Here is a 26,815-nt window from a genome sequence, read left to right as displayed (position 1 = left end):
GTCGTGTCTGAGTCTTAGTGTATTATGTGCAAGTCATAACATGATTAGCTGATATATATATATATATATATATATATATATATATATATATATATATATATATACATGTTGGAATATGCAAGTGTGTGTGATAGTATGATAAACTATTTTCTACTCTAGCTTACCTTTTTGTTTGTTGTATGTTTTGTTTGTGTGGTTTTCTCTTTTGCCATGATCATCAATTTATTGATGTGAGCATATGGGAGAAATCCTCGTGGTCAATAGGGAAATGGTGACTCCGCTGCATAGCCCACCTGAGCTGGATTTTGCTTACTTAGGCTTTCCTTTTAGGGCTATGGCCCATGTATTGACTTGTCTTTTAATCTTAATTTGATTACTGTCAAACTTTGTACCCTGTCTTGTATTGACATCGTGGTGTGCCTCACTATACCATTTTAAGTACCTTGAGTATCTTTAAGTTGTGATTTCATACCCCGCATTTTGGCTCCCTATATTATTCTGTGTAATATTTCATTTACTATGTTATTATTTAAATAAGGTGTTACATTAAACAGAAATGAATTTCAATTTTGGATCGAAACTCAAAGACTAAAAACATATTTAACCATAATTTTTTTTTAATTTAGACAATTTTATCCCTTACTAAATTATTTTACCATCTTATAATTATTTTTAACAAAAAAATGTGTTCTTTGTTAAATTAAATAATTTAATTATTCGGTCTTTATTAAATTAAATAATTTAATTATTCGGTAAAATAAAATTTTAAACAAAAAACAAGTCTATAACCTTTTAATTAACAAATTGATACAACTTCTCAATTTATCTTTTTGTTTCATAACTGGAAATTTTCTTTAACAATGCACATCGCAATGCACAGTAATACTGAAAGACTTGAATATGTGATGAGTATAGTTGTAGAAATCGGGTGAGAGGGAAATTCCAGATCCATACGAACCAGTTAAGAAAGAAGCAAATGACAAAGGAAAATGGCAATAACACGGTTCCAGGGTTCCAATGGCTGAATCGCATGGTTTCAGAACCCTATTACCTCTTCCATTTCTTAACTTTCTTCTCATATTTCATCATTCGCAGCTCCGCTTCCGAAGTTCTTTCCCCTCATCTCATTCAACATCTCCTTCGTCGCGTAAAATTCTCTCTCCCTCTCTCTCTCTATATATATCGCAGGGAATTCCATTCAGATTACTTACTTTACTTGTTCCCCTGTCTCAGGAAATACAAACTTTGCTTGTGTTGGCGATATTGGTTGTCATCAAGGTACGTGCTGTTAATGTTAGATCGAATTTGACCTCGATTTTTCCTTCCGTGTTTACATTTGCCTGAAATTTAGTAGTTGATAGTTTGAATGGTAACTGTTAACTCTAAAAATTGATCATAAAAAATGTGAATTGCAGGCAATTCAACTCTTGGTCTGGTCAAGTTATTTATTAATTTATTTTACCCGAAAAACATTATGTTAAGTATACCATCGCAATGCTAATGGAAATGTCATGTCATGTGGCTAGTTCATGGATACGTTAATAACTGTTTTAATATCCAACAATGCCATAGGTTGTGGGTGAAATTTATGCAACAGTGGTGAGTTGGTTGGCATTAATAATGAAAGGGGTTTTGCGGTTTAAGTGTGAATGGCGCAAAGCTGAAGTGTAATCTTTCTGCATTCTCTAATCATGAAGCTTCTAGTTATGGCTCATGTGTTAGTGAGATTCTCCGTTATAGATATCTTGTGTTGTTAAGGCACTCTGATTTTTTTGACTAGTTTGTTGATTTGGGTGTATATGATCGATTGATCAACTGTTGTTTCACGCACTGCTGCTTTTAACCTTGGAGAACATGTGTGTTTTGTATTCAATTCTACTTTTCTTTTGTTACAGGGAGTAAAAGAAGACAACTGGGAAGCCTTTATAGCCGATGCACTTTTCCTTGGCAAGGTAATCACAATTGATGAATTTGTAGGACTTTTACAGCTCCCTTCTTTGATTCATAAATCAATTCTCGCTTGCCCCATTTTATTATCAGTAAGATATGGTTCTGAACTTTTTATTTTATTTGAAATTAAATTGTTCATAACATCTTAAGTCTAACTAGGTTAGATGGCTATTACACTATGGAGCATGCATTATTATGATCTTCCTGCTCCTTGTTTATTATTGGCAACTGCACAGTTTCTGTTGTGAAAAAAAAAAATGACATGTTAAATCACTTTCTTGCTGCTGCATCCTGTGATTTAATTTTTTTTTTTCTGTGTCTATATGGAAATTCTCAAACCTTCTATCTTATCTTATTATTTCCAGATTTGTCTTTTTGTCCTAGCCTTTACGATGGATCGCCAGTTAGCAGTGTGGTATATTCTTGTATTTTTAGGTGGGTAGTTTCATCTTATTCTGTGTTAGTTAAGCACAGATGCCTTTTATTCACACCATGTTTAATTTCTTGCAATATAATTTTAACTATAAAAGGCATCATGAACCATCACACTATTGTTTTTTGTTATTTTAAAAAAAATATCTTATATATTCTTTTCACCATTTTTTGTGTTTTAAAAATATTTTTTATTGGTGATTTTTTTTAATAAGAAAAGTATATTAAAAACTGCATATTTAATTCTCATGGAGTTAGATCAAAAGGAAACATTAGATGTGCGTTAGATAACTACTGAAAGTAACTTACAATTACAGCTTGTGATGCTACACCCCATTTTGTAGAGGCGTGCTTCTGATTATTTTCTGTGTTGCAGTGATCCATATGTTAACACAACAACCTGTATTCCAAGGACTAGGTACGGTTGGTTGGGTTCGACTGATTGCCTGTGCGATTTTGTTATATTAAGCATCTTATCATTGGAAAGTATCCTAAGAAATACAAGAATTCGTTATTTTATTATAGTCATAGATCATATGATTAAATTCTGTTTCTCTTTGATTAATTCTTCTCAGGCACGTCCAACAAGCTAACCCCATTGCAGTTGGAAAGCCTGTTGACAGAGGGGACAACTACAAGATTGTGGCTGGTGCGTATCTTCAGTTGAATGAAATTGCTTTCTGTATCTTACGGAAATATGCTGTTAGTTTAGTGAATGCAGTCAATGCACAATGATAATGACCTGGAAAACAGAGTGTGGTTCAATACCTATATTTATATAATGTACTACTTCTTTTTTACCCATTTTCTGTTTTGTTTTTTCGAGTATTGCTTGGTGGAATTGGCTGGGTTGAAATTTAGTTGGTGAGAAGAACTTATTTCTGTTTTTTCCTTTTTTTGCAATTTATTGGTCTACTAGTGATGCAAATGGCTAAATTTCTGCTTTATATTATTATCAAGCAATTAAAGATTATTCTATATATCGATACTTACATCTCCTAGTACCAGTGGGATGACAGCTAGTTTTGGGATATCATTATTGCCGAACCAAAGGCTTATATTGCATTTGCTATAAGAGTAATTGAACAAACATTGAATACCCGAAAATTTACAAGTAGCTGAATGTTTATTTCATAAGGGTTTGGTCATATCATTGCTTATGTTTTAGTTCTCTTTCATTTTTCCTTTGGTTTTATCCACTTTTCTTTCTTTGTGTGAGTTGGCAGGTGGAATTTCGTGCTTCATATTCACCTGCTTGCATTCGCTCAAGTCAGTATTTTCCTGACCTCTCAATTACGTATGTTTCTCTTTGACTTTTGTCTTGAACTATTTGTCCTCTCAAGTGAAAGAGGAAAATATTGGAAACTTCATATTGTTGTACTTCTTACCTATTATGAGTAGCTTTCGTGCCTTTAATAGGTTTAGAAGCTGTGTAAATATTGAGTTATTTTTATTTGAGTTAACTTTTTTTTGTGTTCTATTTTCTTTATAATGCCCAAATGAAGGAAACGTTTTGGTTATAGTTTTTTTATTACAATATAAAGTTGCAACCACACTTTTCCTATTTTAATAATTGATGGAAATGAATACTTGGTTTTCAAATTTGACCTCTTTTTTTATTTGTTTACCAAGGCCTTCATTCAAACCTAACCAAACAATTTCAAATTTTAGTTCTTTTTAAATTGAAAATTAAAATACAAAACTAAACACTCATTTGTGGTGTTTTACCATTAAACGCAAAGCAATCTTATATTTCTTTCATTGTTTGGCTTGGGAAAACTAAAACCACATGAACTAGTGTTGAAATCCCACACCAGCTAGGTCTAAGTATATGACTAAAATACTCCTTAATATGACTTGGGTGGAGCACGGATAACGACACGGACACAAACAGATGTGTAGTCTCCAAAATGTAGGACATGGGACATAGATCTATATATTAGATCATTATGAATATTTAATTTAATAACCAATATTTATATACTCAGTATAAACAAGTTTAGTAAAATATAATAATCTAAACATATTGTCACCTTTTACAAAAATGAATCTAATCCATCTATGTAATATCTAAAAATTGAAAAGTAGTGATCATATAGTTTTGTTCTTTATTTGTATAATCATAATAGAGTCTTATGCAATAAGTTTTCAAGTTTGAGTTTTTAGAAAATAATTGTATTTGTCTTTATTAACATTCTATTGGAGCCACGTCAAGATTATGTTTGAGGCAAACAAATGCCTTTCAAATTGAACACTTCTCCGATACGTAATCATACGAGTATCGTAGGTGTCCGATTCGTGTTAGACACATGGACACGCCATTTTTGAGGCGTGTCCGAGCTTCATATGGGTGATTCTCTTTCCTTCAGTTAGATTCTGGAATTGTTTTAGATCCAGTCTGTTATAAATTCTATTAAGGCATTAAAACCTATCCAATGCCAATAAATTATATTAGGGAAACTTATGTATTGTTTACACTGCAAGTATACGAAGTTAACTAATTTGGTGAAGAGGAATTTACATCCCGCATCAGCAATTTCCATGAAAATTGTTGTGATTACAGTTTTTGACAATTTCCATACATTCATGTCTCTGGCAGATATTCAACCAAAAATTTATCGTTTGGAATAGTTGATCTTGGTCTCTTTCCCAATGCTGCTGAAAAATTTGGAATATCACTAAGTGGTACCTATTCTAATTGTTAGCTTTTTGAAAAAAAAAAATTCACTAAGTGTTTAATTTCTTTCTTTTACTATTATGTTGTTTTTCTAGTTAATGTTGTATAGTGATTTAGTGAATATGGAATTTATATGATGCCTTGTGATTATCAGGAAGCATGGGCCAGCTTCCTACATATATCTTATTTGAGAATGCAGCTGAAGTTGCCCGCTTTCCAGAGTTGGATTTTGAAGCAACATATTTTCACCCTACGATTACAAAGGTTTGTCATATTTAGGATATATGCTATTTTGAATAGTGACTGAATAAGACCAACTGGTCAATCTCTGTTTAGAAAAACTTAGCAATCTCTTTATAAAAGAAGAAAATAAGTTGAGTTTCTTGTAAATAGAAATAATTTATGAATCTTAGTTTCATGCAGGTAGATGAAAGAACTTTTATACAAGTGAATGGCATAAATTAATTTTAACTTAAAAGAGAAAGTAAAAAGTATTTGCAGAAATTTAACCAAAAAGGTTCAAATATGCTTTGATTTTGAAACATTGTCAATGCTCTGCATATCATTGAACTCGGGCTGGGACAATTTAAAGTTTACTTCCATCGCCTTGTTATCGTCACTGTTCAATTAACTGTCTCCGATTTGTATAGTTTAACCGGGCACATGAATTGTGAGCTGCAGGGGCTTCTTTCTCGTCATTTTGAGCTTGATCGGCACCTTCTGGAATATTTTAATGGTAAATAGGTAATTTCTCGGAAATTCTATCCTACTATGTTTCGGTTTTTTCTGGCCCTTTCAGTAACATTGTAATAATTGAGATTTATTTGTTGGTTCTAGGATGTAATGGAGCAAGTTGTTCTCCGAAATTTCGCCTCACTCCACTCTAACTTATGCTATTCCTACGGGTAGTGGGAAATCTTGCATCGGTCCAAAGAGAAACAGTTTCTTTTGTAAAAGAATTCAATTTTTTTAATGAAACAATTGACCCTTTTAGAAATATTGCTGTAGTTTCCTTGCTTGCTCTTCCTTTACTGTTAGCGAGAAGGTTATCCTCCTCATAATAATCTCTTTATTAGATAGTCACAGATTCTCAACAGAATTTATTTTATAGATGCTAAATCTTCTGAGATACATTTTAATTCATCCATGTATGAAATTTTAATACATTTTAATCTTTAAATATAAATAATAAATAAATATAGTATTTTTATGTTAATATTTAAGTAGAAACGTGAGAAACGTGTGAAATTGTATAAATAATTTAAATGTTAAAAATTTGACATGTAAAAAAAATATAATAAAATTGAATTAAAGAGAATTAAATTCATTTTTAGAGTTTGAAAATAAAAAATATCTCAATATTTCAAATTAATTTTAATCTCACTTTAAGTTTAAAGAATAAAATCATATTTAAGACTTATTTCATTAATTTCTAAGTGTAATGCAACATTTCCGGTATACTGGATTTGCTTTTGGTCCAGACGAAAATTGCGTGTAGAACCTGAGAAAATGTATGTCTTGTCGTAGTCTATCTGCATAAACATACAGTGTACATTTTTTTTATCAGCAGTGTACATATATCGTTGCTCCCTTATGGCATTCTATTGGAGTTGCCTGAGAAATATATCGTTATTATTCAATATTATGATGAGATTGTTCTACAGAGATTATATTTCCGAGTAACTATAAATATAAGATGAAAAAACAATTCTACTTTCTTAGGAAAAACATATATTCCGAGTCTTTACTCTTGGTAAGTTTGAAAAAAAAATACCTTGATATCTTAATATCGTTGATATGATATTGAGAAATCGATGTATTTTGAGTTTTCTTTGTAATTTTTATTTTTTTAATTAAATATGATATAATGATCTATCTAATAAAAATTGAGGACAATATCAGTGATATTAAATATTATTTATTGGTAATTAATGTGAATTTTAGAAGGTATTATCTAATTTATTATATATATATATATATATATATATATATATATATATATATATATATATATGAATTTTAATGTATAATTTAGTTTTCACTTTATGAGAAGAACCTGAAAGTTAATCACATAATTTATCGCTCATATTTTAAACATTATTTTTTTTTTAAATGTAATGTCAATATCCTTTCCAAAACCAAATATTATAATCATATACTCTTGTTTTTTCATCAATTGATATCAGAGTTTGGCTATTGATATTGAGTAATTTTTGTATACTTTTTTTTTCACACTTATGATAAGTACCGATACTATAAATGTTTCCCAACTTAAGGTATATCATTGTTTGTTGATAATACTGTTTCACAAATGAAGAGAAAATTAAAAGAGAATTTTGAGTAGAGAATAAGGGGAAAAAAAGAAAGAGAAAATGTATAAGAATAAGGGAAGACACACAAACACACAAACACACAATTCAGTATCAATCAATCAATAGTGTTTGCATAGATTTTTGTTTTGAATTGAAAAAATAATGAAATAAGAACCCCATATTCCATATTTGATTTTATTACAGTAATCGGTGACGATTAACCCTATGATTTATCACCTACTTTCTCTTATTTCTTGAGTGCAACATCAATATTCTTCTCCAAGCTCTATATCAAAATGGTACTCCCTGTTTGCTCATTGATAATTAGAAAAAAAATGGAAGTTATAAGTCATAGAGGGAGATTAAGATGATATATTCATAAAAGGGTTATATACTCTTTTGTAATTAGTGGAATCCCTTAAGAGTTTCTTAAAGTTTCTTAGCACTCCATTTATAGGTTACTTTAAGTTGAGCTCAAAGCAATGCCTAACAAGTGTGAACAAGAAAGAAGAAAATGCACAAATTTCCATATTTGTTGCATTTGAAAATTTGATGTATGTTATAGTGTGTACAAGGTCAAACATTAGTCATGTTGTTGGTGTTGTTAATCATTTCTTGTTAATCCTGGTAAAAGGATTGACAAGTTGTAAAGTGGGTACTCAAGTATCTTAAAGATACTTTAGAATTTGGTTATGCTTTGGAAGTGGTAAGCTTATGTTATATGGTTACACAAGCTAGTGATGTAGATTCTAGGAAGTCTACTTTTGGTTATATGATGACTTGTGCAAGGACAATAATGTCATGATAATCCAAACTAAAAAAAGGTATTGTTCTATCTTTATAGAGGTAGAATATATTGTTGTTATAGAAGTTACTAAAGAGCTCTTGTGGATGTAGAAATTTCTACAAGAGTACGGACTGTCACAAGAAAAAATATGGTTTGCATTGTGATAGTCAAAGAACAACCCAATTCAGTAAGACCTCAACAATTATATTAGAGAAAATGCATACTAATAAGAATGACTTGTTGAACATGAAGAAGAGCTTCAAAGTGAAGATGAATGATGATTGAAGACATTGATGCTAAAGAACTGTCTAGCTTTCTTTGTATTTTTTTATTCAAAGTATTCATAAGGACTTCTAATTCGGCACACCTTAAAAGAATTAAAGAAAATGATTTGATATGGTTAAAATCAAGCATACAAGGATTTTCATCATTTTTAATTGATTAGTTTCATTTGTAATTGATTAAATTATTTCTGGGAAGACTCAAAACAGGATAATAAATTATTTAGGTTAATAATTAATTAAACCAAAGAAAGCTTGAACTGTTTTCAAACTCCCAATAACCAATTAAACTCATTTATAATCGATTAAACTTAACTTATTTTATGTTATTAATGAGGAGTGTGTGATAAGAGTCTTCTTAGTGATTTTTAATTGCCAAGGTGTTATATTCAAATTATTTACGAAAACTCCAAGATCCCTACTGGACATTAAGATAATTAAGTTATCTTAGATAAAAAGGTTCACTTTAATAGGGGTTCATGAGGAAGAAGAGAAGTTGGATTCAAAATGAAAAAAATGAAAAGAACTAAACAAAAACCCAAGATAACAAAAAGTAAACACAAGCTAGAAAATGAAGTAAAAGATGAAAAGAGGGGGATGGAAAAAATGGAGGTAGCACATCACTTTAGAGGATGGACCAACCCAAAGATGAGTGGTGTGTCGTCACTTGAACCTTAGTTCAAGATGAGACTAAGAAAGCTCAAGAACACTAAAAAAAGAGCACTATCTCAACTCTCTACAAAGGTTGAAGCATAATAGCTTTACTTAATCAAATGTTCAACCCTTTCATAAGTGGTGGAGGCAAGAGAAACCTCTTAGCAATAAGAGTGAATGAACTCCCTACCAAAAGAAAAATGCATCTTTTAGCAAACCTAATGATAAGGGAGGGACAATGCATTGAAGAATATTCTCCAATCATCACCAAAATCATCAAAAAATGTATTTTCTCTCCTCCAAGTGTGTGCCGTGAACCCTAATAGTCATTACTTCAAGACGCTCTCCATTTTCACTTTTAAAGGATATTCTTTGCAAAATTAGGAGTGTGATGATTACACATCTTTAAACCAGACAAATCTTTCATTTCCTTAGAAATGCGACAATCTCAAAAAGAGAAATACCACTATCAACCTACAAAATAAACACACTAGATGCTAAACACAAAGAGAAATACTAAACAAATTCAAAGAGTAGGTGAGGAAGAGATTTCCCTTTATGTTTAATCGATAACACGTGATAATCAATTTTAACATAAAGATGTACTGTTTTTGAAAATTCTATCAGGATAATCAATTACCTACTTGATTTAATTGATTAGATATATAATAAAATACACAACTTAAAGAAACTATTTTGTAAGGCCCACTAAATTCCTTTTTCCTTTTCTGCCATAAATTAAAAGGGCTGCCCTAATGTAATGGGCCTAAGGGCTGGCCCAATGGGGATTCAGACCCTAATCTACCCTAATTCCATTCTTTTATTCACTTTTCAGAAAACACGTTCCTCCTTGCCTCCTTTGAGCAGCCGCAACTCTCTGCTAGGGTTAGCCGTCAACCTTCTTCAACCTAGCTCAAGCCAGGTTTCCACTCCACGTAAGTCATTCCTTAGCTCATGATTTCCCTTTTCTAGGCCTATTTTCGTTTTTACCGTTAGGGTTTGGTAGTAACTCGTTACTTTTTCTGTTTTACCATTTGTTTTAGCTCTTTGGCCATCCTTAGGACAGTCGTGCTCACTGTGTGCGTGTCGGAGTGTTCCGCTAGCTTGTTTTCCAGGTACGGGAGGCTAGGGTTTGCCCTTTCTTGTGTTATGCTGATTGTGCTAGTGTTTCATCATTTAATATGCTTGGTGTGTTGATTCAAACCTGTGTATGGTAGTATTGAGCCATTTGTGACCTGTTGAGTGTTTGTGCACGAGAGAACAATGGTGAGCACTGGTTTTCTTGCCCAAGAGAGCATGTCTAGCCTAGGCGAGATCAACAGAGGCTCGCCCAAGCTGCTTCATGCGAGTGGTCGCTCAGGCGACCCACGTTGCTCTTGAGCGAGCGAACATCTCGCCCAAGCAAGAGGGGTCTCGCCTAAGCGAGATCCTGCGTGAGGTTACTGTTCCTCCTTCCCGAGCCATCCGGGGCTCGCCTAAGCGAGCGTCTCTCGCTTGAGCGAGACCCTTCAGCCTGAGCGAGGAGCTGGGCGAGGGCAGTGTGATGTGTGATCGTTTCTTTGAATCTTGAACAGTTAATACTTGCTTGGATTTGTGTATTGTGTTAAATGCATGAGACAAATAAATATGCATGAGTGATGTGATTCATGAATTGTGAATAATTGGTTTGGCATGAACTTAGCATGTGATCTTAATGAGGAGGTTGGTATTAAAGTGGCATGGTAACAAGATGAGTTGGAATGGTATATTCATGGATGGAGTATGATGAACTGGTATGGATTGATCTAGAACGTGTACATATATATATATATATATATATATATATGCATGATAGGTCTTTCTTGATTGAATGAACATGATTGGTCGATGGTCAGTGCATAAATCCTTGAGATCTCTAGGTGGGATCTCAAGGTTGTGCTTCAGTGGTCGGGACGTAATTCCATGGCCCCTGTTAGTGGGTGTCCATGGTGGTGCCCCATCTATATGGTCTGGTAAGGATTCAAGGTAAGATTGCATCCTGACACTCTGAGGAGTCAGTTAGTCTCACTTATAGCGGACTGACTCTTGTGGTAAGAGTAACCGGAGGCTTGAAACTCATTAAGGGCTAACCTTGTGCGTCAGGGATTGATTCATCGTAACTCTTGTAACACGTAGCTCGGGGGTGAGCAGCTCAGCGGTGAGTAGGGGTATCCACCACAAGTGCAAGTATCCGCTGAATCCGACCAGATTATATGTATCCGGATGAGTTGAGTCATGGTCTAGTGTATTGCTTGAGAAAGTCATAACATGTTGGATGATTTATAAATATTGCTTGAATTGGGTGATAGTATGTGACTGCATGATAAATTGATTTCTACTCTAGCTTACCCTACTATTTGTTATTGTATATTTTGTGGTGTGGTCTTTTCTTTTGCAATGATCATCAACTTGTTGATGTGAGCAAAGGTGAGAACTCCCCAAAATAATCAGGGTGATGGAGATTCCACTGCATAGTCCGCTTTAACTGGATCTGTATCTTGATGGGTTTTCTTTCTGGACTATGGCCCATATATTAGTTTACTGTTTTAATTGCCTTTGGGTCTACGGTTGAATATTGTAACTGGTTTGCTTTGGCATCGTGGTGTACCTAGGATCTTGTAGAGATTGTGTTTAATACCCCAGAACTGTGTTTGTGCGTAACGTTTCTTTTAATTACACTTATTAATTAAATTGGACGTTACATATTTCATAACTCATTTGAATTTTAGCCTTCTTTTAGAATTTAAAATTCTACAATTAATTTTAACAATTAAAACATCATTTAAAAATTTTCATTTTTATAAATTATTTATCTATTAAACTATTTCACATGATTTAAATTCCATAAAATTAATTATAAATTATTATTTTAATGTATATATATATATATATATATATATATATATATATATATATATATATATATATATATATATATATATATATATATATATATATATATATATATATATATATAATGTGTGTGTATTACATATTACCATCGAAGGTACCCGTAAAAAGAAATTAAAGCTAATATTTGTTCTTTAAAATCAAAGTACCGTTCAAATAAAAACCATCATTCAACTTTAAGTCAGACATAGTTCTGGAAATTCAAAGCAAACCAACTTGTATCCCCTAAATTAAAATTTAAGAAATTAGAACGACCTTTTTTAAAATTTAAGATCCAAATCATGTATATGCTAACTTTCAGAGCGTAACTGCATAATTAAGCCGAAAATTTAAGTAGTTTTTCCTATACAACTTTAGCGAATGCAAACATTTACGTAATAATTAGAAACACTAAGAAAACTAGTCTCACAGTCTTGTCTGTTTCGAATAAAAATAATAGAAATTTGAGACCTACAGAAGAGGGTCCCATTGAAAAGGAAAAGTGGAGGGTACATTTTTTGTTTTAATTGGTTTAAAAATCTTATATAATTTGTAACAAAATAATAATGATGTAAAAGTTTACGTTTTGGGCTAAAATTAATTTCCAACTAAACTAAAGCATTTTCCACTTTCTCTACTTAGTTAAGAAAATTTATCCACTTCTTGTTACTTTGTTCAAACAAGAAACATTTTTAACTTTATTTCAGTTTCATTTTTATCATCTTTTTTCTTCCCTCAATTTCAAAGGGCAGAAGAAAAGTGACGTCATGATCTTTTTCTACGACCTGCTAACGACAGAATCCTTTTCCACATTGATGCTTAAAAGAAAGAAGCTTTAGATCATAACTACAGGCACAAGAAGGGAATGTAATGTAATACAAGGAGAATTGTCACAAATTACAATCCAAAACCAATTATGGTTTAGCCCCTTTCTCCCCATTTTTCAATATTTTCTCTAAAACGAATGTACATTATCAAATGCTAATTCCCAGACAAGCAAACAATATGTAACAAGAACCAAAAAAAATTATATATATATAGTAATATGAAAACATAAAAAATAAAAATCAAAGAAAAAGGAGGCCAAAAGTTAGCAATCGGATGAAATGTGCAAACCCGGTAATTTAGTTTTTACATGCTACCAGCTCGGCCTGGGGTGGGATTGGGCTTCACCTTTGCCAAGTTAACAAGGTCACCAAATAACTTATCCTCTGGCTTGGAAGGTTTCCCAGATGGTGGAGCATAAGATGTGGTAGAAACTGTGTAAGAGTTTCTCAAGGCACTGTCATCTTTCACAGACATACCATACATTTGACGTTCAATATATGGAACTCCTTGTTGCTGATGATCATAACCGTATCCCATAAATTGGGTTCCGTACATCTGTTGAGGATACATCACAGGACCACCCTGCATTTGATGTGAAGCCATACCCATGTAGGGCCCAGCAACACCTTGTATATGCTGAGGATGTAAGCCCATTTGATTGCTCCCAACATGGTTATGCATTCCTGGCATATGGCTGTTAGCATTTGGCTGCATATACATGCCAACGCCCTGCTCATTGCCCATTGTTTGAGACCCTGGAGGATGTGCAGCATTCTGCACATATGGATACTGAGCGCCACCTACTGAACTTCCATTATCTGCTGCTTGAGCTTCCCAAGGAGGGGGTGGCAATGATCCACCGCTTTGCGTACCTATCAAACAAAGTAAATAAGTCAGTTATGCAACCTAGTACAAACAAACTATTAGAGCACAATCCTATTTAAATTTACATTCTCAACCCATCCAGCACCAACTCAACATATCAGTGCCAGACCAATTTAAAATATTGCAACTTTCACATTCCAACACAAACCAATTTAAAACCATCTTCTAGAAACAGTGTAATTCTGAAGGATTTCTGTCACAGGAATTCGTTTAAATCCAAAGAAACATGAAGCGCACCATAAATAGGCGAAGGTGGTTGTTGCTGCTGTTGTGCAACCTGACCATTCCATGCAGGACCTGTACCGTGTGTATACAGCGGTTGTTGCTCGTACTGAGGCGAACCCGCATTTGGGACATTTCCATTGGGGTAAAATCCACCTTGAGATATGACTGTTTGCTGTTGCTGAAATTGGGGAGTATATGGAGTGCTTTGGCCAGCAACATTGGCTGGCTGGGGCAGCTGGCTATTGACAGATGTAGGTGCATTATTTCCATTGGAAAACATATCAAAAAGAACAAGGGCATTCTGCTGAGAAACAGGACTAGCAGGTGGTTGTTCTCCCACAGGAACAAGAGCATTTGAAGCATCTGCCTTTGGAGAGTTATAGTCATCACCACTGAGTAGGTCCAATTTGGGGTCAACCTTAACAGGAATTGTTGAACCATTAGAAGTAGGAGGCGCAGGAAGCAGCAACTGATTCATTGTTTGGGATTCTGCTTCAACATTAGAAGAGGGTCTGCACATATATATGTAAGTAAATAGCTATGAGAGCCATATAGCCAAAGCATCATATGGATCAGATCAACATGAAAGTAGTTCATATACATCAATCTCTTCCTACATGTTTACAAATAAAATAACGAAAGTAGGTCTTCAGCCAAAATGAAAGGTTTTGACTACCTCATGAACAATAATCGATCAATTGTAATGAGTGAACTGAACACAAATGAATCCTAATACAATTATTCATTGCATGAGTCCTAATACAATAAAACTAATAGTAACATGCCAAAATGTGACATTCATGAGCAAAGCAATAATGGAAGAAACAAGAGACTGGATTACCTTTCTTTAGTTTGTCTGCTAGTATCCCCAGTATCAACCAAAGGAGCATCTATATCTACAAGTGCTCCAGGAAGGGCAGGTTTTGAATTTTCTGTGTGATTTTGGTTTTGGGCGGGAGTTCCCGAAGAAATAGATTCGTGCTTGGCTAGTACACGCTGCAGATCATCATTCAGGGCCAGTCCTTGGCATAGCAGTGATTCATCGCTAGAAAATAGTCAGAAAAAGATAATAATAATAATAATAATAAAAATAATAACATCAAAAAGAAATTATTTTACAGAAGATGCAATTAACATGAATTAAGGATTTAGCGAGTACTATATCAGTCATCATTATATATTATCACGGGAAGGGACTCCAGGACTTACGAAGTTGAGTTGACAAGGTGTACCACTCTCTGCTTGTAAGTTCGACACTGCTCCACCAAGTCCACAATAACCTCCTGTCTAATCCCCTGAAAATAATAACAAAGGTCATCCATTAGATGTCAAGAAGGTTTTGTAATTTAAAGCTTGGTAATCAATGACCACTTGAAATTAAAGGTTGAAATAAAAAGTAATTAGACTTGGGCAAACATGTTTACGAGCAAGGTCAAAATCAAATATACTGTAACAATGAGTTACGCTTAGATTTGATGAAAGCATGGAGGTGAATGAAATTTCATAACATATTCAGAAAGGATGGAGTCATACAGACTGGTCAGCTGGCATACCATGAGCAGCAAATTACTTGGTAATAGATGCCTAGCAGTATTGGTTGGATGAAGAGGTTTCCCATGCATTTTCCAATACCAATCAATGGTATGACCATAGCAATGACAATGCTCACATTTTAAATGATTTTTAGAATTACCTATCCAAAAGTGCCCAAAATTAGTACTCTAATGTAAAAACGGAAGTGTCCCCAAAAAAGAGGTATGAGTCTCTGCAGAGCAGAAGACATAATTGGGGTTACTGGTGATCCCAAAATCTAATCATGTGTAGTAACATACTCAAGAGGCAAGCCATAAAGTAAAAAATTGTACAGTTCTTCTCAAGTTTCTATTTTAATCTACATATGGTGGCAGGAGCTCATTAAAATCATGTATGGGAACATGAATCCGCCCAAGATATAGCATATATCAGGGCCATCAAATCACCGAGGAGAAAGTAGTGTCAAAAGAACTTGCAAACACAATATAAACGTTGGGTATCATTAGTATTGAGGGCACAAGCCTCACTCCACATTGTTGCATTGCGTCTCATGAGGGAAAGTAAGTTTGTTTGAGTGAGTTGAAGATAGTGGACTTTAAAACACCAGAGTCGAGCATCAATCTATATATACCCACTATTTGTGTTCCTTTATTGGGGTGGATTCAGAAATGGCACGGAGATGGAATTCATGGAAGAATGAGAGACAACACGTGTGCAGGCACATAGATGGGTGGTTTGTCTCAACATTTGTATGGTTTGAAAGATCTGTTGGATGCAATCCCAACCCTGTGCTCACCACTGCAAATATAGGCCGCAAGAAAGCTCCCCAAAATACTCAATGAGCATAGCACATGAATCTAGGAGAAAGGTTCGCTACAAAAAAATCATCCTTCGGATACAATTGGTCTAGCTTGCCAACACAGTTTTTAAAAACACTCTAGATACTATGTTAAAATATAAGAAATAGAGAAGCATTGAGCTAAAACAGTGTATTTTTAAAGCATGGTTGTTTTATTTATATGAAGAACATGAATCAATACAATAAATAGAAGGGATTTGTACCCTCTAATAATAAAGATATAACACTAGAATAAATAATACTGTTCCTAATAAAACAAATATAATTGAGATTCCTAATTTTGAATCTGCTCCTTATTTTATAAAGAACTCTGCTTTCCTGGGGGTGCAGAATTCACTGAATGCAGAAATCATGGGTGTTGTTCTAGCTATTGAACATTCTCAGCTGGCTGGATATAGGCATCTCTAGTTGGAAAGTGATTCCATGTTGTTATGTAAAGCTTTTTCTACTGTACAAATTGTTCCTTGGTCACTTAGAGGAAGATGGAGAACATGTATGGAGATTTGTGAACGAATTGAGTTTAAGTATTCTCATATTTTCAGAAAAGATAATCATTATGCGGATAAGTTGGCTTATCTTGGATTAGAAAATAAGATTCAGTATGAATGGTATGATACTATGTCATCTAAGATAGCTCTTGATGTCTTTCATAATAGGTTTCAACTTCCAATGTTTAGAGTTGTTTAGTTCTTTGATAGGAAGTTTTCCTTTGTTTTTACATACAAGGATTTGCTTTGAAACACAAAAGTAACTTCCATTTTCACTCTTCTTTTCTTTTATATAAAAGGTTGACCAACATGTATCACTATGGAAAAATGTCTTCTCAACAACGTTTATGGCCCAAAACCTAACAATCATTTGATTCTCACTCATACTTTTATTCTAATTATTTTGAATTCTAAACTAAAGTCCCAAGATTCTCTTAAAAAAAACCCATGTATTTTTAAATTTACTCAAGAATAGCTTTCTTGGATAGTATTTGTAGAAATTTTATTCCAGGAAATACAGGACCATAACTTGAAATTAATGTCACTATAGAATCTACCTTTTTGTCCGTATCCTTAAAGGTAAAGTAAATAGTAAATAATACAGTTACATAGTGTTAAGACATCTATCGGGTAAGGCTAATGCTATTTGGTTAAAGAAACAAAACACCAAACTAAAGGCATATGTAGACCAGTTAAAATACGTAATATGATGTGGTGCGTATTACTATACAAGCCATTCATTAATCATGCGATGCACTGAAATCAGTACTACCAAATCTTTTGTTCTTGTAACCAGTGTTATCACTAGTGAAATCGAACTTTTGCCTTGTCCGATAAACAATTTTCAACACCTATTGTTAAACTATAGGAAAGAGAGACATTAAGCTGAAACCATGTGTTTCTCAGACAGAACCGATGCTTATTTATATTGTGAAAAGGAATAAATAGAGAAGATTTGATATATATACATAAATATATAATCTAGATATTGTTGATTATAAAAGATTTGTCCCTGATTTCTATAATTATAACACCTATGAATAGCAATCACCATATCAACAGTTAAAGCATAACCACAACAATGAAGACGGAGCACAAAAAGCAGTCAATCAATTTAGTATCAAAGTAATTCAACAAAATTATTAAGATAACCAAAGAAAAAACACAATAGTTGTGAAACAAAATTGGACTACAGTGAATCTGATAATTAATACACATTCAACCAGATCAATGTATTATTTTCAATATGCTACACTCATAATCTTCACCATCATTACAATATAAAGAACTTTAATACCTTTATGTCAAAACTGTGCTGCTCATTATGTATTTTAGGAAGTTTTTTATTTTAACCTTACTATAATTTTATTCTTGATTACAGGTGTATCTTGCTATTAAAACTAGGATTACGTATTCAAAAACAATCCCAGAACTACAAGGATTTGTTTCCTTAGAATTAACTCTACATTTCCCAAAATAAACAACAGGCTCATGTATTTACAGATCCAATGACCTCATCATTGAAATACAGAAGGAATATAGTATTCTTTCTAAATCAGAGAATTTGTTTTCATAATTTGAATAACAAAATTGTGTAACTTACTTCTTTGTTGCTAGGATCTAAGGCATTGAGCATTTCTGCAAGAACATCCATGATGCCACGAGCATTCTGAATTTCTGTCAAACTGTAAAAGAAATATCGATTAGATATTGAGAACAAAATAAAGCATTATATATGGGAATCTGTACCAAAGCTTAACCCTCACTATCATTATATGAAAATACCAATTAAGTACATACTAAAAGAAACATGAGCTGATTACATCAAATGAATGAAATTAAATTCATTCAGCTTATTTAATAACACATAGAAAGGCACTGATAAATATAGAAAGAGAAACTTTGATTAAAATTTGAGTCCTCTAACTTATTTAGCATATTTTTTTCACATTTCATTGGTTCCCCAAATACCATTAAACTTTTCTTGATTCCATACAGCCATCAAAGAGTACATTGGCCAGTAACAAGCAAGAATATGGCTTCAAATGTGACATCAGAACAGCAAATAAAAAAATCACTTTCCATTGGTTCCGCAGATACCACCCAACTTTTCTGATCTCATAGGGAGAAAGATCCCGTACAGCTATTAAATAGCACATTGCCCAGTAACAAGAAAGAATATGGCTTCAAATGTGACATTGGAACCGCAAAATATTCTGCCATTATTAAAACTACCACAATGCATATATGATTCTTATGCGCACACACACACTGTATAACATTATTTCAACCATAATTAAAAACAATACAAAAATTGAATGACCATGAATATATAAGAATAAAGTCAAACTCCCTTCATATAAGAAAAAGGAATTTAGTCTATACCTTAGAGTTGGAAACTCAGACTCAGCAGAGGATTCAGCTGTGTCCTGACGAGTATCCGTGTCACGTATATTTTGAGGGTATGACGCCAATGGCTGTGTTTGTGGAGGTGTGAATACAGGTGCAGATTGTTCCGATCTCTGAGGGAATACTGCCCCAGCACGCTGAAATAAACAAACCCTTTATAAAATAAACTATCATTGAAAAACAATTTCATTCTAAAAGTTTTGGGTTAAATTTTGACTGCAACAATTCACACTCATAAGCAAGCAGATAAAACAGTGTATGCAAAAAAAAATGCTAAAATATTGATTGTTTTGTTGAGCAGCTTTCCTTCATTTTCACAATGGCAAGAGGAATACTTGGCAACAAAATCTCTATGTTAAACAATTCATAGTAAACATTACCAACAGTTCCTGATAAGCAGCAAAATATTGTGGATATCTTGCCCTCGGGCCTCCAAATGCTTCTTGCCAAGTATCTATAAGAGTCAATATCTTCTCTTTGACATGAAAATCAGGCTACAATCAGCATGAGAAATGACATCAACATATTTTACAAGCAAACAAAAACATCAGAAAACTAAAAAAAAATGTTCAAGAAATTATGTATACCTTTTTCTTCACTATTTTGACCATATCATGAAGCACATCTCTCTCTGCAACATGCATATGAACAATATCTCCACAGTTCTTTATGATTGTCTCCAACAACTAGAAACAGTAAACCAACATAAAACCAAATGAATTTTTTGAATAGTCAATCATCTAGACAGTTAATCATACCCAAACAAGAATGATTCCTTGCTGAACACACATCATTTGAAAAGGTACCCAAGGTGATCTCAAAAATTAGTTTGTTATTTCACACAAGTACTGTCAAAAAACTTTACTTTTGATACGTGCATGTATGGAAACAAAGAAAAAGAGCAGCAACACATCATCCCAAGAAGGATAGCCAAGAGCATGACATGAAAAGATGTTCTTACTCACAAAAATAGTTGATTAGCTTCTTTATTTTGTATTTCTTGGACTCATTAAATTGTAAGATATTTCCTTTATTTTTTCTTACTAAAATAGGTATAGGTGCAAATAATATTTTTCTAGCATATGTTGTAATTCAGCTCTTTCAAGCCCAAATGCAGGCTACATCATTTGGCCAAGGAAGCAAGGACAAACACAGAAGAAAAACTAAACGGAAAGCCCATTCTTAATTTTGGCCAAAGCACGTGGGAACAAGGTAAGGGAAGTATGACTGGACATAATATGTTAGTAGCCTAAATAAACCTTTAGGCGCAAAAATGGTATTTTCCCTTAGATTGTTAATAGGGAAATTATTTGGACTGTATGAAAAAGGAATTAAAGAGTGAGGGAATAATGAGCTGGCTAGGGAGAGTGATCTGAGCATTGTACATGAGGCCAATTAGTTGGAAAGGATTTTGTTACATTGGGGCATGCGAGGAGAGAGAGGCATCTTGTCCCTTATTTAGAGTTGGCTACGGATGGAATGCAATAGCTCTTCATAAGAGCTTTGCTCTACAGACAGGTATTTTGTTTCCTATACTTTCCCTTCTGTGTTTTGATCCAACGATGCAGTATTACCATATTTCTTGTGTTCTTTATTCCTTTTTGCAATTTCTATTTCTGGGAGAATAGAGGTTAAAATCACGTTGCAGGAGGCAGAGGTGCACAATCTCACAGCGACTGTGGAAATCCATGTTCAGACCACATTGATCTTGGAGAAGCTGGAGGCTGTATTCAGAATACAAAAGAACAACAAAACCGATGCTGGAGGTAGTAAAAGGAAGGAGCAGGACACTGAGCAATAAAATCAAGAAATTGAAGGCGTTTTAAGGAAAGAAAGCCACCACTTGGAAAAGCACTTCAAGATCTAGCCCAAAGAAATTACAATGGGATGCACTAGAAGAATTTTGCCAATTCATTAAGAAAATTGAGTGATCAATGTCTGATCAAGATGATACTACCTGTTGGATTTCCCAAAGTTGAAGTCTATTTCCAGGTACAAGTAACACTAGATGATGTATTTGTGAATCTAGCCCAAGTTTGTATTGTGGTCCAACAATTCATTTCTTTCATTCTCTATTGGAAGATGACGAAGATTTGACATGGGATCAGCTTAAGGTTGAGCTCTTGGAAAACATCTTTGAACAATTTAGGGGTCTCCAAGAACTGAGTGTGGGCGATTACATTCAATAATTTGAACTTCTCATAGCACAGGTCAAGTTTATTCCCGATCATCAATATTTTGGGTATTTTTTACATGAGTTGAAGGCATCTACTTACCAAGATGGTACAGAATTATGTCTATATGCACTCTCAACTAACAATAGCTTAAACCAAGTATCCATTTCACACAAGAAGAATAAAAATTTATTGTAAATTTTAGGTCTGATATTTTTGAGGATATGTTAGCTGTATTGTCATTTTCTCTCAAACAAACTAACTATTATATCCAAAAATAAAAGCATCTATTGGTATTTCCCTGTTTTACTTTAATAGTATACAAAGGAAAGAAAAGAATCTTAAAAAAAAATCTTAAAACGTACATTAGTGAACATCATATAATTAAAAAATCAGGCAATAATGTAAAGTTTAAGAGGTCAAAATGAAATTTGAAAAATGCATTTGAAGCAAAGATGCATAAATCTGAAAGAATCTGGAACAATGCTGACATCAGACTTTACAGAGAGAGAAAAAGGTTGTATTACAACACTATTTCGCTTACAGTTAGTGCAAGAAGTTGAACTTTTGAATTTTTACTTCCAATCTTCTTCTTTATCCCTTTCACGACATCCTTTGCTTGCCTGTTAATCATAACCAAACACAGTTCTCAATATATGGACACATAACAAAGAGAAAATCCAAACATTATCAAGTATTCTGATTCTAGTTTAAAAAAGAATCATCCAGTTCATAACTGTGTAAACACAATCTTGCAGAAACTCTAAAGATGCACATGTTTAAGACACTCCACCTTGTTCTCCCCCTGAGCAAACATTAATATCACTCAGAATATACTTCAAACTGTTGGATATTCGTTCCAATTTCTAATACAGAACGTCAGAATTTTCGAAATTTAAGGAAACATACAAGAAAAAAGAGATGTAAATTATGAAACCGTAAGAATTGATATAAAGTTAGGTTAATGATAATTTATGCTGCTCTGATCCCTAAAATTGTACAATTAGACCACAAAGTGTCGATTTGTAAATAAATTTAACGTTTAACCGACCATATTGCCAACTGCCAACTAGTTCATCCCTCGAATAACCAATTTATATAAATGAAAACTTTCATAGATCAAAGTAACACGAGATAACACTTTCCGAACCAACTTCCATGCTATTAACTAAAAGCATTACACAGAGTATGGAAAAAATATCCTACAAATCTTAATATAATTCCGTATATAGTATAACAAGTAAATTAGACGTCACCTAGCATATACGCACTCGTCCGAGACAAAAAGACTTTAGGAGAACCCACAGTAGCTATGAACTATCACTGGTTGATCAATTCAAAAGGTTTCACGAAAACTCCATATACAATAACACTCAGATACACCCATTTTGAAACAACAATTATCATACGGCAAAAACGGTTATCATTAGTAAACAGACCAAATCACTCCGAATCCCAGTAAAATTTTAATCAAGAACTTAGCTCAACACATCGATCGGAAAAGGCAATTTAATCTTGAATATTTGTTCCCAAAAAAGGAGAAAACGATAAAAAGAAAGAAATCAAAAAGAAAACGATGCGTTTTGGATGCAACAGGAAAAGGGAGGCGTACCCAGGGTCATGATTGAGCATGTCGCAGATCTCAATGTTCATGGCCCAATCGGGCCCTATGAGCATGTCGCTCGTGGCGCGCTCGACCATGGAATTCACCATCTCCAGTCGCCTACAAAGACGATTCGAAACCGAAACGAGATCAGCGATTCTCCGATGACCATAAACCGAACCACCGGCGCGATCGGAGAATGGTTCCGGCCTCTCTCTCTCTTTCTCTCTCAAAAGAAGACTAAGATTGTGAGTTTAGTGGATTCCGTTGAGGAAAGGTTTGGTTGGGGTTAGAATTGGAACTTTGATGGAAGCAATTTGACATTGTCCTTACGAGGACTTGCCACGTGTCCATTGAGATGCGATTCGCACCTGATGCCGTTGCTTTTGCCGACCACCTTTTGGATCAACGATTCTCACCTGCAGTTGCATAGGTCATCCTAGCATACCCACCTGCCTTATAAAACTAACACGAAATTAAATTAGGAAAGAATAGAGTGTGAGCTCATTAAACAACTTTATTGTCCAATTATAATCCAATTATCTAATTAGAAATAATTAGGAATGTGAAGGGAGGGTTCATTGTATCTTATATTTATTTCTAAAGAAAAAAAATCATTATCTTATACTCATGCATATTGATATAACATTTTTTTTATTATTTTAATGTTAATTAATTATTTTTTATTAGAAATACAACAAAAAAAATATGTTATTAAATATTTAATATTAAAGTTATATTTTTGTTTATTTAGTAACAGATAATTACAAAGAAATTATAATTATACATACCTCAAATTAGAGTATCAGACAAAATTATAAAAAAAAATATCTTAAATGTCTTTTTACTATTTTCTTTTTCTAAATCTTAATTAATTTTTTTTCTATATACTAATAAAAAATATAATATCTCACTTGAACAAGATCGCACATAGAACAGAACAAAGATTAAACTAGTAATAATTGAAATTTTATATAAATTTTTTATCTTTTGAACTTCATTGAATGTTGGGATGATAATAAACAAGATTCATGACAATGACATTAAATTGTTATGTTCTAGTAAATAAAATCTTTTCATACAATTACAGTCATAAATTACACGAATAAAATGAGTTAGAAATAAAAGTAATGATATGAAAAAAATAATTATCAAAACAGTATTCTACATTATAAAAATAAAATATAAATAAAAATGCTGAATGAAATTCTATAAATGTATAATCAAGACTTGATAAGATAAAAAGTACCTTAAAAATCTAAGAAATAATTTTTTTTTCAAAGTAGTCAAACTATAAAAAGATAATGAAAATTGTTTTGAAAAAACAAAAATTATTTTTATGAAACAAAAATTAAAGATAAAAGGAAATAAAAAAATTAGGCTTTTTATATTACCTACTAGATGAAAAGTTTATGTGATTGAACATTTGAAATTAAAAATTAAATATTTTTATGTGAAAAAAAATAAAAATATTTAAAACAATATAATAAATATTCACATGAAAGACATAAATATTTGACTAAATATAATTATAATGAGACATAAAACTAATACATCATTTAATCAAATATATGGACAAATTTAAATAATATCTACGAAGAAAAAAATTTATTTGACATAAAAAAATAATTATATATTACACGCACATACAGTCATATGACCATTAAGATTTAAATGTACTTTTAATTCATTGAAATTTTTAACATCTTTCGAAGTTTAATATTTATCTTTAAAGTTTCTTTATTGCAGTAATATAATATTGTATTATATATATATATATATATATATATATATATATATATATATTAATTAGTGCATTTAATATTTATCTTCCAAATATGGAGATTCGTATAATTTATTTTGATATTATAATTTTAGTAATTAATATTTATAATAATAATATTTTTAATATAGTTTTTTTTATTTATTTTTTGTTTAAATTTATAAAGGTTTAATATCCTTTGATCCTTATATTTATAATAATAATTTGATATTTTTTAAAAATTTATTTTAAAAGTAATACGTTTTTAATTTTTTTTAAAAGATTTAATGTGATTTTTATCTATGTTAATAACTTTTATTTTGTGAGACATGTGACTTCCACGTGTTTTAGCACGACTAACACGAAGCGTGTTTTATAAGAATAGAGTTTAATTTTCGCATCACATTATTAGTAACACATTTTTAAGAAATGTTTTAGGATGCTAAAATCTTTATATAAATATATAAAAAAACATGGAGTGACATATATAAAATAATATATATCTATACCAATATATAAATATGATTTTTCCTTTTGTGTCTACATTTTAAAATACCAATTTTACAATTTAAAATATAATTATTTATTAAATTTTTGAAAATTGACCGTTATTTTTATAAGTTTTTTATGAAATCGTTTATCTCTACTTCTTCTTTTCTTCTTTATTTATCAACGGTTATCTCTCATCTTTTCTGATATATTTCACTTTATTTTTAATAAATAATTTTATTTTATATATTAACTTAATAACGTTATAATATCATCACCTACTAATATAATATCACACATATTTAAAAAATGCGTACACAGAGGCGCATGTTTATCCTATCTAGAAACTTGTGGAAACACTCTCCTTCGTGATCATAGGTGTTGTAGCTGTTGAAGATTGATCTTGGATCAATTCTTGAAGCTTTTGGCTTGGTTTGAAGCTTGGAGAAAGTGGTTTGTGTTAGGCAAGGCTGTGCTACCACTAAGGTTTGATCTTTCTCAAGCTTTGTGTGTGTGCCTGGTGGTTTTCCAAGTCTGTAAGAGGGTTCTTGTTGTGCTGGTGTGATTCTTGTGTGATTCAAGAGTCTTTTGTGGTGTTTTTGCATATTTTGGAAGTGTAAGGGTGGAGTCTTTGTAAAACTTTTGAAATAGTGCAAAGTCAAGCTCAGGTTGCCTTGACAAACTGGATGTGGCTCAGGTTTGAGTTAACCAGTATAAAAATTCGTGGTGTCCTCTCTTCTCTAACCTTTCTCTCTTGCATTTTCATTTTAAAGTTTCAAGAACTTGTGCTTTAATAATATTTTTCATGTTCTTGCATGTTTTCATAGCATCTGAAGCATTGAGCATGTTTGTATAATCATTTGGAACTGATCTTGATCATTCTTGAGCATTGTTTCTGGTTTAAAATTCAAATTCACATTTTTGCATTTTTCCTAGTATTTTAGTCGACTGTTTTTCAGTTTCAATCGATTGATTATACCATAACAGAATCTGTTTAGTAAAATCAATCTGTTAACTCTGTTTTTGATCGATTAAAAGTGTATAGTTTAGTACTGTTTGCATCCTAACTTGGTGATCTATTTGATTCAATTAAAGGAGGTTTTTAGCTTGCAAAAATAGCCTAAAGTTTTAACTAGCCAATTCAACCCCTCATACATTCAATCACATAATGTAATACTTTGAGGAAGCATTTCCTTCAACAATTGAAGGAATTTTGTGAAGCTTTTATCAGTCCACCCATTTAATGCATTCAAATTGATCAACCTTAACACTGTTGATAATCGTGTGAAGTTAGTGAACCAAGATATAATGGGGTCTCTACATCTGTAGTCGTATTTTTATACACGCCTTTAGTAAATGTTTGTACTCCAACATCACAATCATGTCCTCTAATCTATCTTTCATTGTCTATTCCACAAATTGATGTGCTTCAACCACAGTTTGAGTTTGTACTAATTCACCATGCCACACCCATGTAGTATAATACTTTAAAAATCCATCGCATAAAAGATGTTCTCTAATATCGACAACATCCAATATTCTCCCATTCAAACAATTGAC

At 32.5% G+C, this 26,815-nt stretch overlaps 2 protein-coding genes across 4 annotated transcripts; one reads left to right on the top strand and one right to left on the bottom strand.

The window, feature by feature from the left end:
* Positions 1-833: 833 nt before the first annotated feature.
* On the top strand, positions 834-6,245 carry LOC114193416 (thioredoxin-related transmembrane protein 2). Of its 3 annotated transcripts, none has more exons than XM_028083204.1 (11): positions 834-1,147; positions 1,234-1,278; positions 1,896-1,952; positions 2,316-2,385; positions 2,759-2,800; positions 2,958-3,031; positions 3,609-3,651; positions 4,982-5,067; positions 5,214-5,323; positions 5,741-5,795; positions 5,897-6,186. In XM_028083204.1, exons 1-11 carry the CDS (start codon positions 1,018-1,020, stop codon positions 5,944-5,946), a joined length of 762 nt encoding a protein of 253 aa, XP_027939005.1. In that variant the 5' UTR covers positions 834-1,017; the 3' UTR covers positions 5,947-6,186. The 3 variants fall into 3 exon arrangements, with proteins under 3 accessions (XP_027939005.1, XP_027939006.1, XP_027939004.1); XM_028083205.1 differs by having other exon boundaries at positions 835-1,147; positions 5,741-5,803; XM_028083203.1 differs by having other exon boundaries at positions 837-1,147; positions 3,609-3,679; positions 5,741-5,803; positions 5,897-6,245.
* A 6,598-nt stretch (positions 6,246-12,843) lies between these two features.
* LOC114194345 (TOM1-like protein 9) lies at positions 12,844-23,298 on the bottom strand. Its single transcript, XM_028084506.1, has 10 exons — positions 23,014-23,298; positions 21,946-22,024; positions 19,815-19,913; positions 19,608-19,721; positions 19,204-19,364; positions 18,422-18,503; positions 15,148-15,233; positions 14,780-14,983; positions 13,951-14,450; positions 12,844-13,700 (listed from the first exon to the last, which is right to left on the bottom strand). Exons 1-10 carry the CDS (start codon positions 23,112-23,114, stop codon positions 13,132-13,134), a joined length of 1,995 nt encoding a protein of 664 aa, XP_027940307.1. The 5' UTR covers positions 23,115-23,298; the 3' UTR covers positions 12,844-13,131.
* Positions 23,299-26,815: the final 3,517 nt, after the last annotated feature.

Source organism: Vigna unguiculata, chromosome 8 (genome assembly GCF_004118075.2).
Source record: "Vigna unguiculata cultivar IT97K-499-35 chromosome 8, ASM411807v1, whole genome shotgun sequence".
NCBI classification, from domain to species: domain Eukaryota; kingdom Viridiplantae; phylum Streptophyta; class Magnoliopsida; order Fabales; family Fabaceae; genus Vigna; species Vigna unguiculata.
This window is presented reverse-complemented; position numbering and strand designations above follow the sequence as displayed.